This window comes from Pinus tabuliformis, chromosome 9 (genome assembly GCF_031772625.1).
Source record: "Pinus tabuliformis cultivar Carrire ecotype Pingquan chromosome 9, CPIR1, whole genome shotgun sequence".
Taxonomy (NCBI): Eukaryota; Viridiplantae; Streptophyta; class Pinopsida; order Pinales; family Pinaceae; genus Pinus; species Pinus tabuliformis.
In genome coordinates, this window is record NC_142307.1 from 1,750,011,962 (window position 1) to 1,750,024,512 (window position 12,551).

General features: G+C 39.7%; 1 protein-coding gene across 3 annotated transcripts in view; it reads left to right on the top strand.

Moving 5' to 3' along the window:
• The first annotated feature begins 6,971 nt into the window (after nt 1–6,971).
• Nucleotides 6,972–12,551, top strand: part of LOC149155720 (protein TIC 62, chloroplastic-like) — a 377,018-nt gene continuing 371,438 nt past the window's right edge. For all 3 annotated transcript variants that reach the window (XR_016263739.1, XR_016263738.1, XM_089445945.1), the window contains exon 1: nt 6,972–7,363. Coding sequence is in view for 1 of the 3 variants with exons in the window: in XM_089445945.1 (XP_089302071.1) it covers nt 7,192–7,363 (172 nt within the window). In the remaining 2 variants the exon portion in view is untranslated. The remainder of the gene's footprint in view (nt 7,364–12,551) is intronic.

A 12,551-nucleotide genomic window follows, 5' to 3' on the forward strand; every position in this document is an offset into this window, starting at 1 on the left:
CACCCTAGTTGACATCTCTATTTTTCTTCTCTGTGGTGGGCACAAGTATTTTGGCTGGGGGCAGTGAATTCTCTGAAAATCAATTTCCATTTCCTGAAGCAACAAAATACTATATGAAGAAGGCAATGAAGGCATCTCTTGCTTTTTGTTTTGGGCATGAGGTTATCTCTTGAAACAATGAGTTTGCTGGGTGAATTGTCTTGTCTGAAGCCAACTAGTTTTCTTTCCAACTTAGCATTCTGGATTTGGACACAGAAGGTCAACAAAACTTTCTGTAGCCCGTGCCTTGGAACAAAATTTAAGGAGGGTTTTCGACAAGGTATTCACACAGACTTTGGCCCTTGCATTTTGGCATAGAAATAACTATTGAAGGAACTGCGAGACCTGATTCTGGAACAAAGATTGTTAAGGAAACAAAAATTCTGTTTTAAATTCTTATCTCAATAATGAGAACTCTATTTGGTCCTTTGGATAAGCTTAGCTAAATCTTCCGTCTAAGGCAATTAATCAAGCAAATAAATTTCCTGAAGTGGGTGATTTGTTGAAGGATTGTGGCACAAGCACTCGACTAAAGGATCCGACATTTATGATCCTAATCTACTACTTGGATGATCAACAAGGAGGGTTTTCAAGATAGGAAACTGAAAGGCAGAGCATCGTACCTGTAGATGTTTGTCTTGTGGGAGGGAAAAGTTGCACAAACCAGCGAGGACATTCTCTGTAATTCGACATTTTCTCTGCAGTTCGAGCCCTCTTTAAAAAGGAATGTCGACTGGAAAATGAAGAAGAACAATGAAGTATGAAGTTGTAACACTGGATTTATATGTTATTGAGTAACAAAAATGTCGTCATGGGCCATTGTACTATGTTTATTGAAGCTTGTTTCATGATATTTTGTTGACTGTATTACTGAAGATTAGCAATTGTGAATTAAATTTTGATTATTGGATGGAACTGTTGATTTGGGGTAGCATCGAAGTGCTCTAGCGACGGAAATTGGTGGAGAGGCTAAAGCACATGAGATCTCCAATACCCAGAAATGGTTTGGGCAAACTCTAAACAGTTTGGGAGATATTAAAATATTTAATATTTTTAATGGAGTCCTAAGTCTAAACTTAGGGAAAATAAAATATTAATGTGTATTAATATAAAACTGTGTTAGAAGGGTCCAAAAGCCATGGATCAAGCCAGAGTTAATCTTAGCAATTGATTAGGGACTTAATCTTGGCCATTGATTTGTCAACGAGAAAAGTATATAAGGAGGCTTGAGGGTCACTTTGAGAATACATTAGAGTGATCAGTCATTCTATTCTCTAGAGCGGGGTTTGCTAAGAGAGATAGAATCAGTGATCACCAACGAGGGGCAGTGAATACAGAATCAAAGAGGCAGAGAGGGTACCGAAGAGAATTAACGTAGAAGTCGGGAGAGAGCGACACAGAGCCAGCTAGAGGAAACACAGAGCAAGCTAGGTCCCACGCAGAGGTAGCTAGGAGTTGCGCAGTGCCTTAGAGAGCCAGTGTGGGTGACACGGAGGCTCTAGAGGCTGACACAGTGCCTCCAGAAGCTGACGCAGGGGTTATTGGGCTGACGCAAGGTCAGGAAGGGTTTACACACTCCCTAGAGGTTGACGTTGGGGTTTTTCGTGGGGCAGATTAGATTTGGGAGCTGTCGGAGTGTTTATCCGGGGTTTTAGCCGAAATATTTGCTTCCGAGTAGAGAGATACTACTGTCGAGACTATTCTCTGTTGGGTGAGCCAGTTTTGGCACCCAGATTGTATTCAAAAACTGCATAATAATAAAACCCTCAGATAGCTACACCTGTTTTTCCGCATTGGGTTTTTCCGAGGACATTGGTCCAAAAACAACGGTGTCACTTGTGTGCTTGTTTTGTTTCCTCCAGTTGATGATTTGTAATGTGTTGAGCATGTACTTGTATTTATTTTCAGTATTTGCATGGTAAATAACTTGTTAATTAATAAGAACAAGTAGGCAGAAATAAATCAGAAAAGTACATGAAGGGTTTCTAACAGTTAGACTTAGAAATTCCAACAAGAACAACAAGAGTCAATTGCCTGGAAACCATAGGGAAAAATTCCCTAGTACGTTACAAAAATTAAATCACAAGAACTCCTTATCGACATCTAAATCACAATAGCAGGCATCTCAATCAATCTACATATCTTTATCACTCAAAATAGAAACAACAGACTCATGTTCCAGAGAATATTGATGTCGGCACAATTCAGTCTTACGATAACAATTTACTCCTTACTGTCAAATAATTGCAAAGTTCCATAGAAGATTGATTTAGGATGGTCAAATCCCTTCTTAGTTCGACAATTTTGTTTATCACTTAGAGGATCCTATCATCTTGTATCATTAAAGATGATAACTCGAAGATTTTTGAAAGATAGAAAGAGAATACAAGACAAAGAAACATTTTACACGCCTTATCGACAATAAGCTTTGAGAACAAAGCTTTTCTGAAGAGGAAGACAATGTTATGAATATAATATATATAACAATAATATAAATAATAAATCATCAATATAATAAATAATTAAATAATAATCAATTACTAAAGAGGCATGTCTAAAAGGACATGATTGTTCATGGAGGGGCACCTTCCTAGGTACATAAGCGGGTCCTCATTTGTAAACATATCTCATCTCATATCTCTTATACATTTCTACATTCTTATATGAATATATTATTTCTACTATAAATGGATATTTACATATTTTAGATATTTTGAACATTTCACTATGTATACAAACCTTATTCATTATATAGGCTTGTTGAGAGGGTTTGGGACCCTTATTTTGTTTGTGTTGCAAGGATGTTGCTTCTTTGGATGATTTGTTTTATCTTTTTGTTCGGCCACTACCCCCTCATTATATATACTTGTAGTGCCAATCACTCCAATATGCAAGAGCTTGTCCTGCTTTCTATTCAGAGAGTCACAAAAATATTCAAGAGAAGGCATATTATAGACATTCCCAAAAGCTTATATAGTGACATAAAATGTAGATACAAAAATAGAATATGTAGAATCAAGCTTTGAAAGAATAATATATATGCAATATTCATCCTCTTGATCAACTTGATAGTCTTTATGTAAATGTCTAAGTGTTTTGAACTTAGATAAACAATCTTCAATGTAAGAGAAATCATTAAGACTTAAAATAGTGATTTGATTTTCAAGTTGTTGAGATCCAATAATATTAGGTTCACCAAATATATTTTTTTCAATGTTTCCAAGTCTTCCTTCAAGTCATCGATTCCTTGAATATAAAATCACAAATCAGGAGAAATGGACATTCTGATTAATCCACATGCTTTGTCATTCATATTATGCTATTTGGCTCTCTTATCACCATCAATGGTTTTTTTTCTTTTTCCAAGGTAATCTAGTTCAACCCTTTACTTCTTAGTACATCCTCCATGTGGGATTTCTATGAGAAGTAGTTGGTACTAGTAAGCAAAAGTTCACTTGGAGTGGCAATATTAAAATATGTAGATAATATGGTTTCAAAAGTTGGAATTGAATATTTGGATGAAAAGCTCTTGAAAAATAGGTTGTTTAAAAAAATTGGCACTTAAAATGGACTTTGGATGTGAAAGTTATGCCCTTATTAAAAAAAAATGCATTAATAATAACAAAGAGTCATGCGACAGGTAAAAGTTGGCCCTTGTGATGATGAATGTTGCTAATTTTTTTTTTTATATTTTCCCTCTATAGCTTTCCCTATAATCTCTCTGTTACAAATAAATTGCTTTATGAGGTTACCCACTTTTATAAAACAAGTGAGAATTAGCCTTACAATGAAATTACTTTAAAAACTAGAATTGCATGCAAAAATAACTAAGAAAAAATTAAAATGATTTATAATGATTAATTTTATAATAGGTGAAATACATTTTACAATAAATTTATGAAATAGCTTAGGTTTGCATGATTTTTTTTCAAAAAATAACTTAAAAAAGAGATGTGAACTCAAAACCTCTTACTAAATATAGTACCTTTTAATTGAGCTAGTGGAAAAGACATAACAATAATAGTGAAGGAAGACACATATATTGTTGTTATCGGAGCTTCGGTTTGAAGTGCATGCTTACCCCTAAAAAAGAGCTCATCTAAAAACAAAACAAATAAAAAAATTCCAAAAACTCAACAACAACGGGGTTACATCTCAATTAACTTACCTTATAAATGCAAGTTTTCTTACTGTTTTTGATTTGCCAGATTACACAGAATGCATGGCAAAGAGCATACATAGTCAAGAAAACACTTTCCACTATGTTTATGATATATCGAGATTACACAGAGCATGGGAAAAAGAGCATAAATAGACCAAAAGAATAACAAACCAGGAATATAGACAGAAAACTTAAATATGAACACTTAAAAAAAATAATTAAAAAAAGGGCATATTTGAACTGTATACCTTTAGATCTAATGGAAAATGTTGTATCTTGGGAAAACATACATTGTTTCAAATGAAACGGAAGACATTCTTAGCTAAAAGTAGTGTTATGGATGTAATGGAACAATCTTTTTAGGCCAAAACGATACATAAATAATGGATCTTGGAAATGCAGCAACATGGGCTCAAGATCTCGATCACCAATGAGTTCTGGCACCATGTTTGAGAAAACATAGTATTCCATATAGGACGAACAACTTCAATAGCCACTCACACAACTATATCGAAGATCATATTTTTTCATGGCTAAAACCCTCGTAGAGGAAAACAATCCATGACCCCAGCCAATGTGGCCACTTGAGGCATGTTTTTTAAATAAAGATAATGGATCAATTGTGTAATATTCCTAATTAGCTATGGCTAATTGGAATATTCGGTTTTGTTCAATTTTTGCCTTCCATAGTTATTTGTAAATAAAAAGTGAGGAAGGGGGACATAACTCACTTTAGAATAAAAAGTCACTTCCTAGGTAGCACAACATTGTGACTTAAAGGGGAGCCAAGGGGGCCAAAGGGGGATGCAGAAATGGAGCCCACGCAGACACATGGAGAGATTGCGCAAGAGGGAAGGAACACGTGGCAAGAGGGGAACCACACAGGAAGATGTGAGCCTTGGGATTGAGAGAGGCGAAGGCTATAAAAGAAAGAGGAGCCCCCTCATTTTGATCATTCAGTTATGTGCATTTTGAGCTAGTCGTTTTGACTTCTGAGCACGCTGGCTGTTTAGCTAGTCTGCAGCACTGTTTAGTGCATTGAGTGTCTCCGTTCGGAGATCTCACCCTTAGCCCCGGGGGACTTCGAGTGCCTGCTCGGGCAAGGTATTTCCTTTGGTGTTTCAGCAGTAGTTTCATCAGCATTCCAGCAACAGTTTTAGCAGCATTTTGGAGGACTGCGCAGCACTGGGAGAGGGACGCAGTTCTATTTGGTTGTTGTGCTGGATTGGGGTCTTGCAGGTGGATTTTTACTGGGAGATTGAGTAGGGGTCCAGCTCTTGTCTCATTGGAGGATTTTGGCAGGGTTTCAGGCAGTGTTTCAGGCAGAGTTTAGAGGGGTTTCCTTTAGTAGCAGCGCAAGGCATCGAGGAACTACACAGAACCCTAAGGGGTGTTTTTCGGGGGTCGACCATTCCAAGAAAGCTTTCTGGCTTTTTCTGGGTTTCTTGAGTAGAGATCGAATCGAGAGTGTCAGCTTTTTCCGAGGAGGGGAGCAGCCCCAAATCATCATTTGTTTTCTAGCAGCAGTAGCAGCATCCACGCAGAGAGGCCATTCTTGTCATTCTGAGAGTATTTCTTCACTTGCCTTGTGCAAGTCGAGGTGCGATTTGTCTAATCACCTCTTGTACTCATTTATTGCTCAGTATAATAAAATGGCTTAGCATTTCTCGCTGCATTTCTCATGTATCTGCTTATATTTCTGGTTTACATTATTATATGATGTTCCACTGTTATTTTATCACTTCTGGGTTATTATATCATTTGCACATATTTGGTTGGAGTTTTTGCTGGGGTTTGAGGAATATTTTGGGTTAGGAATATTACAAATTGAATCTTAAGCCACATATCAATAGCGATTAGTATCAAGGAGAATATGAGGTTTCAGATCACTCTATATTTAGAACATATCATGACCGTTAGATTACAATACAAATAATGCATACTAAAAACACACTTTTACTTAAAAAACACATTAGACCAAGTTGAACTTAACTAACTCCAATGTTTAAATATCATTGGGACGTAAAGATCATGGTAGATTTGGACTTATATGTTACTACAAATCCTCTTAACCATTGTGGGATATTAAGTTTCTAGATATAAGAAATTTTATGTTGTAAAAGCAATTCTAAGATGCATATTTAATATCTAAGATGCATATTTAATAGGTATATCCAACCTTTATTTAATAGACATATTAATGCACACTTAAATTTTGACATAAATTTCTAAGTTGTGAGATTAATCATGTAAGAGAAGTATTCTACTACCAGCGTTACTATTACCATTTTAAACACTTTAAACAAAACATTAAAACACATGGTTAAGACCTTTCAATATTTTCTTTGCATTTTTTAAAAATTTTATAATATATCATATTATCATCTACTTAGGTTAATAAGAGAATAAGAGATTTAGTGCTTCTTACTGGATTACTTAAAAAAAAATTAAAATCAAATAAAATCTCACCTCAATAGCATTTTAATTAATAAATCTACTACTCATTTAATTTCGATAAATAGTTCCTGTCTTTTATATAAAAATATTTTTAAATAATAAAAAACTTTATTATCATCAATTTAACCATTTCTAGAATCCACCTTCTATAACATAATTGTAAAACCATCCTTAAAAACTGATAATGACATGTAATTATCTCTACAAACCAATGATAACCTTTGTGTATAACCAATTATCGTAACTTTAAATTGTTAAGACATCCACAAGATATCGCTATCAAAACCCGATGAAACCAGAGGGCAGCAACATTGCCTACTTGGCATGCTAAGCCGCAACTTTTATATTGCCACCTGTGATATCCGGATAATGGAATGAATCTTGAATGGGTGCAATGGTTTGCGACTCCACATATCGTTGGATGAATTTATTCGCTAACCGGTTAAGCTTTTATTTTCGGTTTTTTGGGTTCAGATCGACGTTGGGATCCTCTGGAACAAACACCAGCCGAAATTGAAGTTGCGTAGAGTGGGATGGAGGCATTATCATGTGCATTCACATATTATTATTCCATGGTTACAGGGCCAGGCATTGTATTAGAACAACCATTTGTGGGTACTCAGAGGCTGAGAATGGCCAACAAGAAGCAGGGAGCATTCCTAAAACGAAGGCTAATGTTGCAAGAATTGCGAGCTCAAACTTCAGGTATGCTGCTGTTTGAGGCTTTGCAATTTCAGATGCAATAGACCATTGCGCATGCTAAATTGTATGCACCAATAATAAATTCTGCACCTTAACCAACGACTAGTTGTGGTTTGTAAAACAAATGTTCACTGTGATTAATGCACTGAGACAGATGTTGACTATGAAAAATTATGGACCTCACAAGAAGAATTCCAAACCATCTTAATTCTTTTGCATTATATATTGTTATTTACTAAAATATCACATCAACACAAACCCATCTAAACCCCTGCCCTGTCGTATATGAACCTCCTCGGAGGTTGTGAGATTGAGATTGAGATTGCATGCGCGGAGTTTCAATTTTTGATACATTAGCTATTTATGTGAACTTGAGAAATGCATCCATGAACTTTTGCAACGTCGAGGTGCTTATCACAACCAGGTTTAAAAAGGTCAATGCCAATGTCCATATTGGCCCAAAAAAAGTCTATGCGAATGTCCCTTCAATGCACCATTAGATGGACATATGAAGACTCGATGGATTGCTCACATTCCCGCTTGGGTTGTAGAATGTACCTGGCTTCTCTTGATGCAAAAATTATTTAATATATTTGTCACTTCATTTCATTAAAGATCAACGTAATCCATTCTATCTTAATCTGATCGGTTCTCAAAGTAGAGAAATGGTGGAATTCATCCAACCAGCTTGCCTAACCAATACTTCATCTAACCTAGTTTACTTTATGGCATTCATAGATAGCCCTATCATTCCTCCAGCCAATACCTAGTGTGATATCCACAATTTTGATTTTTTATTTAACAGGATTAACTAAGTTTATTGGGGAAGTTCTAAGCATAGCAAAATTTTGTAATCTGAGCATTGGAGACATTTTTGGTACATGGGACTTAGGAGAAATCAAATACTTCAATATTAGTGGAATATGGGGGCCACCCCTCATGGAATACGCATCCCTTGGAGGAAAAATAGATTTTGTGGAAAGGAGGTCGAAATATTTAGAAGAGGGACCCACAAGGAAAGGTGAGACAACAATTATAAATAGAGGGTTGAAGGCAGCATTGGGCACTTTTTGATAATTTGACATTTACACATTGTTGCTCTAGCTGTTCAGCTGTGTCACATATGCTGTTTAACACTAGAGGTTTCCAAGGGGAAATCTCACTCTTTTCATTGGTGGACCACGAGTGCCACCCTAGGGAGGTATTTTCACGACTTTGTGGAGTCTTGGGGACCACTCTCAGGTGGTATGATTTGCCTTAGCTTCAACTTGGACGCAGAAGAAGAACCACACAGTTCTTGGGTGGAGTGGGGTACTGAAATTAGAGGCTATAGCATTACTGGGCAATTCCTTGTCCAAATTGTAGGTGAAGGAAGAGAATTTATGGGAGTTGAGAGTGCCCTTCTCAACAAGACAAATTTCTTTGGTTGGGCCTACGTAGACTTGTCCCAAGACTGCGCAGTCATTGGTGGAGCTGATTGTGGGGAGGCTTGAGAGAAGGATTTAGGAGCTAAGCTATTGGGATTTCATTTGGAGGGCCATTGGAGGAGGATTGTTGTAGTTTGGAGAGCAGAGATTGATAGGAGCAGCCATAGTAACAAAATTCGAATTTGGTGGAGGTCCAAGCTGTGAAGGGTCAAATTTTGAAGTTTGGAACCAAGGGAAACTTTTTCTGGGTTTTTGACAAGGATCTCATATCTAAAATTGTAGAATTTTCTGGGTAGATTTGAGGGGGTCCAACAAGGGTCCCAACTCAGCTAGTAGCAAGAGGAGGTAGGGGAAATTTGGGCCGAAATTCCGAGGTCAACATTTGGCCAATTTTTTCGTGGGTTTTTGGTGGAGAGCTCGGGGTTAATTTCCCGGAATTCTTTGAGCACCAGAGGAGGCCCTAACAGCAGTTCTTCACATCCAACAACATATTTCTTGACAGTTTCAGGCTTTCAGCGCAGAGCCAGGAGAGAGCCGCATTAGATTTGGAAGGGACTTCTTATTATTCATTTGGGCTTAGCTAGATTGCGTTGAGAAAGCCCAGGTGCACTCTTTCCAGTGCCTCATTGTACCCTCTTCATATTATAATAAAATGGCTCAACAAAACAGTTTTTGGTGCACTTTCATGCACTGATTCATGTGTTTGATTTTAATGGTTTTTATGTCTATGTTTGCTTTGTTATTTACTGTAAATATTCCCTAGGAACATTACAGTGGTATCAGAGCATGATCTTGGCCAATTGTGGGGAGGCTAGCAAGATCATGGAGGAGTTGAAGAGGCAGAGCCCACAATTGGTGAGGCAGAATCAACAAATTCTAGAGGGGATGCAACAACTAATACATAACCAATACAAAAGACAAGTACATACACGTGCATCCTAACAGTACAACACCCACACATATGGTTAGTCTGACCATCCTACCATGCCTCATTCCTTGGATGAATAGGAGAAGGAGAAGTATAGTTCAAGGGTTGGACCATCATGTAGAGGTGGGCAGTTAGAGGATCAGACCCGAAGGCGATTTTGCTGGTGGAGTCCTAGTTTTAGACATCAGGACACTGATGAAGAGGTCGAACATGAGGCTGAGGCCACGCAGGGTTGTGAGGAGCACGTAGATACACATAGTGTGACACATGAGCCACCCTTGTGGGAGTTTCCTTTGGTAGACCCGATTGACACATTGGTGGAGACAGTTGGGCACACACCCATGGGACCATCCATTGACGAGGTGCCAGTAGGCACAAAGGTACCCAGATTTGTGACAGAGTTCCCAGACGATAGCTACATACAGCAGCATGGAGAGCACCTTGAGAAGCGTGAGCTAGATGAGGATGTTATGCTTGAGGAGGTATCTGTGGTGGGGCAGCTCGAGACTTCGGTTGAGTCCATGATGGAGGAGGATGGGCAGTCATCTTTTGGGTCTACCATCAACGTGGAGCAGATAGATGCACAGGAAGCTAGAAGAGTTGCAGTACTTCCATTTAGTAGCTCTCTTCAGGCTTACATAGATGGGGCTTGCAGTACTGTTAGGCTACCTATGCACATTGGAGGGAGAGTGCCTAAGTTACATAGACAGATTGTATATGTTGACTGGGCCAGTGAGACGAGGCGACATGAGTTGCACAGGGTGCAACACTCGCATGATGGACTTGCTACGTATTTGGGGACCCTTGCATTTGATACCTCTCATGGGGTTAGGTGGCACGAGTTATTTAGTTGGTACCTGATAGGGCTGACTAGGTTTTTGGATACATCCATGGTCGGGAGCATAGTTCAGCAGGGGTTGTGGTTTTCCAGAGGGGCTCGAGGGTTGGATCATCGTTGGGACCCAGGTGGGACTCCCCACCACTCCATGGATTGGGTCAGTCAGGGTAGTAGCAGGATGGTGGATCCAATGATTGGAATCACCCCCATTTTCATATTCCCACCAGAGTTTTGGGCAACACCCATGACAGGTCGAGCTGACAGAGGGGCAGGAAGACTCCATGAGTTGTCTTGGCATGTTGGTCGTGTGTGGGGGCATAGGATGATCAATGTACCTTGGCAGGAGGTTGTCAGAGGTGGTGGCATCGACAAGCCACCAGATAGTTCCTTGTATGGAGAGGAGGATTTCCCATGTATATATGGGGCACAATGGTCGCCGAGGAATAGCACCATAGGGATACCCCCATAGGTACATAGGGAGCTTCGCATGTTAGATCTCTTAGGGAGGACTAGGAGGGGAGATCCACTTATCCGAGATTATGGAGATCCATTCATCAGAGGACTTGGTGATGTGACTATAGAGGTGATGATGTTAGTCAAGTGCAAGCCGAAGTGTACTATCACACAACTTTAGGCCATGACACCTAGGGATGCATAGCAACATCTCACCCTGGACTGATGGGGACATTGTTGAGCATCTAAGGACAACATGTTCATTGGAGACAGGTCTTCGATTGGGTTATCAACAAATTCGAGGCGAAGGGAGGGATGTCCATAGGGTTACTCTTCAGTATCCCGACAGACTCTTTGCCATACCCTTGGGGACTTACCCACCTATCACGCTCCAGTATTTCTTACAATCGCAAGGCATTTGGTTGTTGCCCTTTGATGATCTCAATACATGCAGCAGGACATGGGAGGCTCACCCTAGGCAGATGGACGAGACATAATGTGTCATGGGCAAGAGGGAGCCTCTCCAGTTGAGACATTTGGTGGGTGCACAAGCCGACAAATATAGGCTTAGGGATGGTGTGGTTTACTGCCGAGGTAGCATATGTTCCACCCCTGGGCTCACACTTGGGGGAATGATTGCGAGGGAGTTGCATGATGCACTTTCAGTGAGACAGCCTGAGGCATTATATGAGCATGAGGTGCAGTGGATGATAGATCTCATCTACAGTGAGATTTTTGGACTCCAGGCAGTATTGGGGTGCACTTTTAGGAGGCAGGATCACAGATTTCACGATGTGGCATGGCAGGCACAGGGAAATTTTGAGTTCACCTAGTCGATTCACGACATACGAAGTCTATACATTGATTACATACAGGGAGCAAAGATATGGAACAGGAGGGTTCCAACAGTCATTAGGACTATGTTGCAGCAAATCTTGTTATGGGATCTGGGGATTTAGTCAGCTGACAGGTCACTCCACTTTGTGATGATCAGAGACATGGCAGAGGGTGATCTAGTTCACCTTGGATTTGACACATGGGGGATCACTGAGACCTCCACTGTATGGTGAGGCAAATTTATCCTGTTGTTGCTCAGGACCGAGATTGGCAGTGGATGGGTAGACATTGGCATCATGGAGATGCCTGGGCAGGATGAGCTTGGCCTTCACAGATTTTTCGCCATCAGGTCCCAGGAGAGGAGGGTACAGTCTGGTCACGATGGGGAGTATGTCATAGTCAGAGTGGCGTAGCGCCAACATGGTGGCACCCTTCTGAGACTAGCAGGGGACCCGAGCAACACAATACTTCACAACTCAATGACCTTTAGGGATGAGCTGGCTACTACATGGGGAGATCATTCAGATCTTCCATTGGGCTTTAATGAGTCATTGATGGCATCAGTAACTTCATTAGCATGGAAGGTTGGTCACCAGGATGATATCTGGAGAAGCTCATGTGAGCGAGACTTTATCTCCACAGGGATTGGGTGGTATCTTCAAGAGTTTACTCTTGGAGTGTATGAGATGGACTACTTGGTAGGGCTGC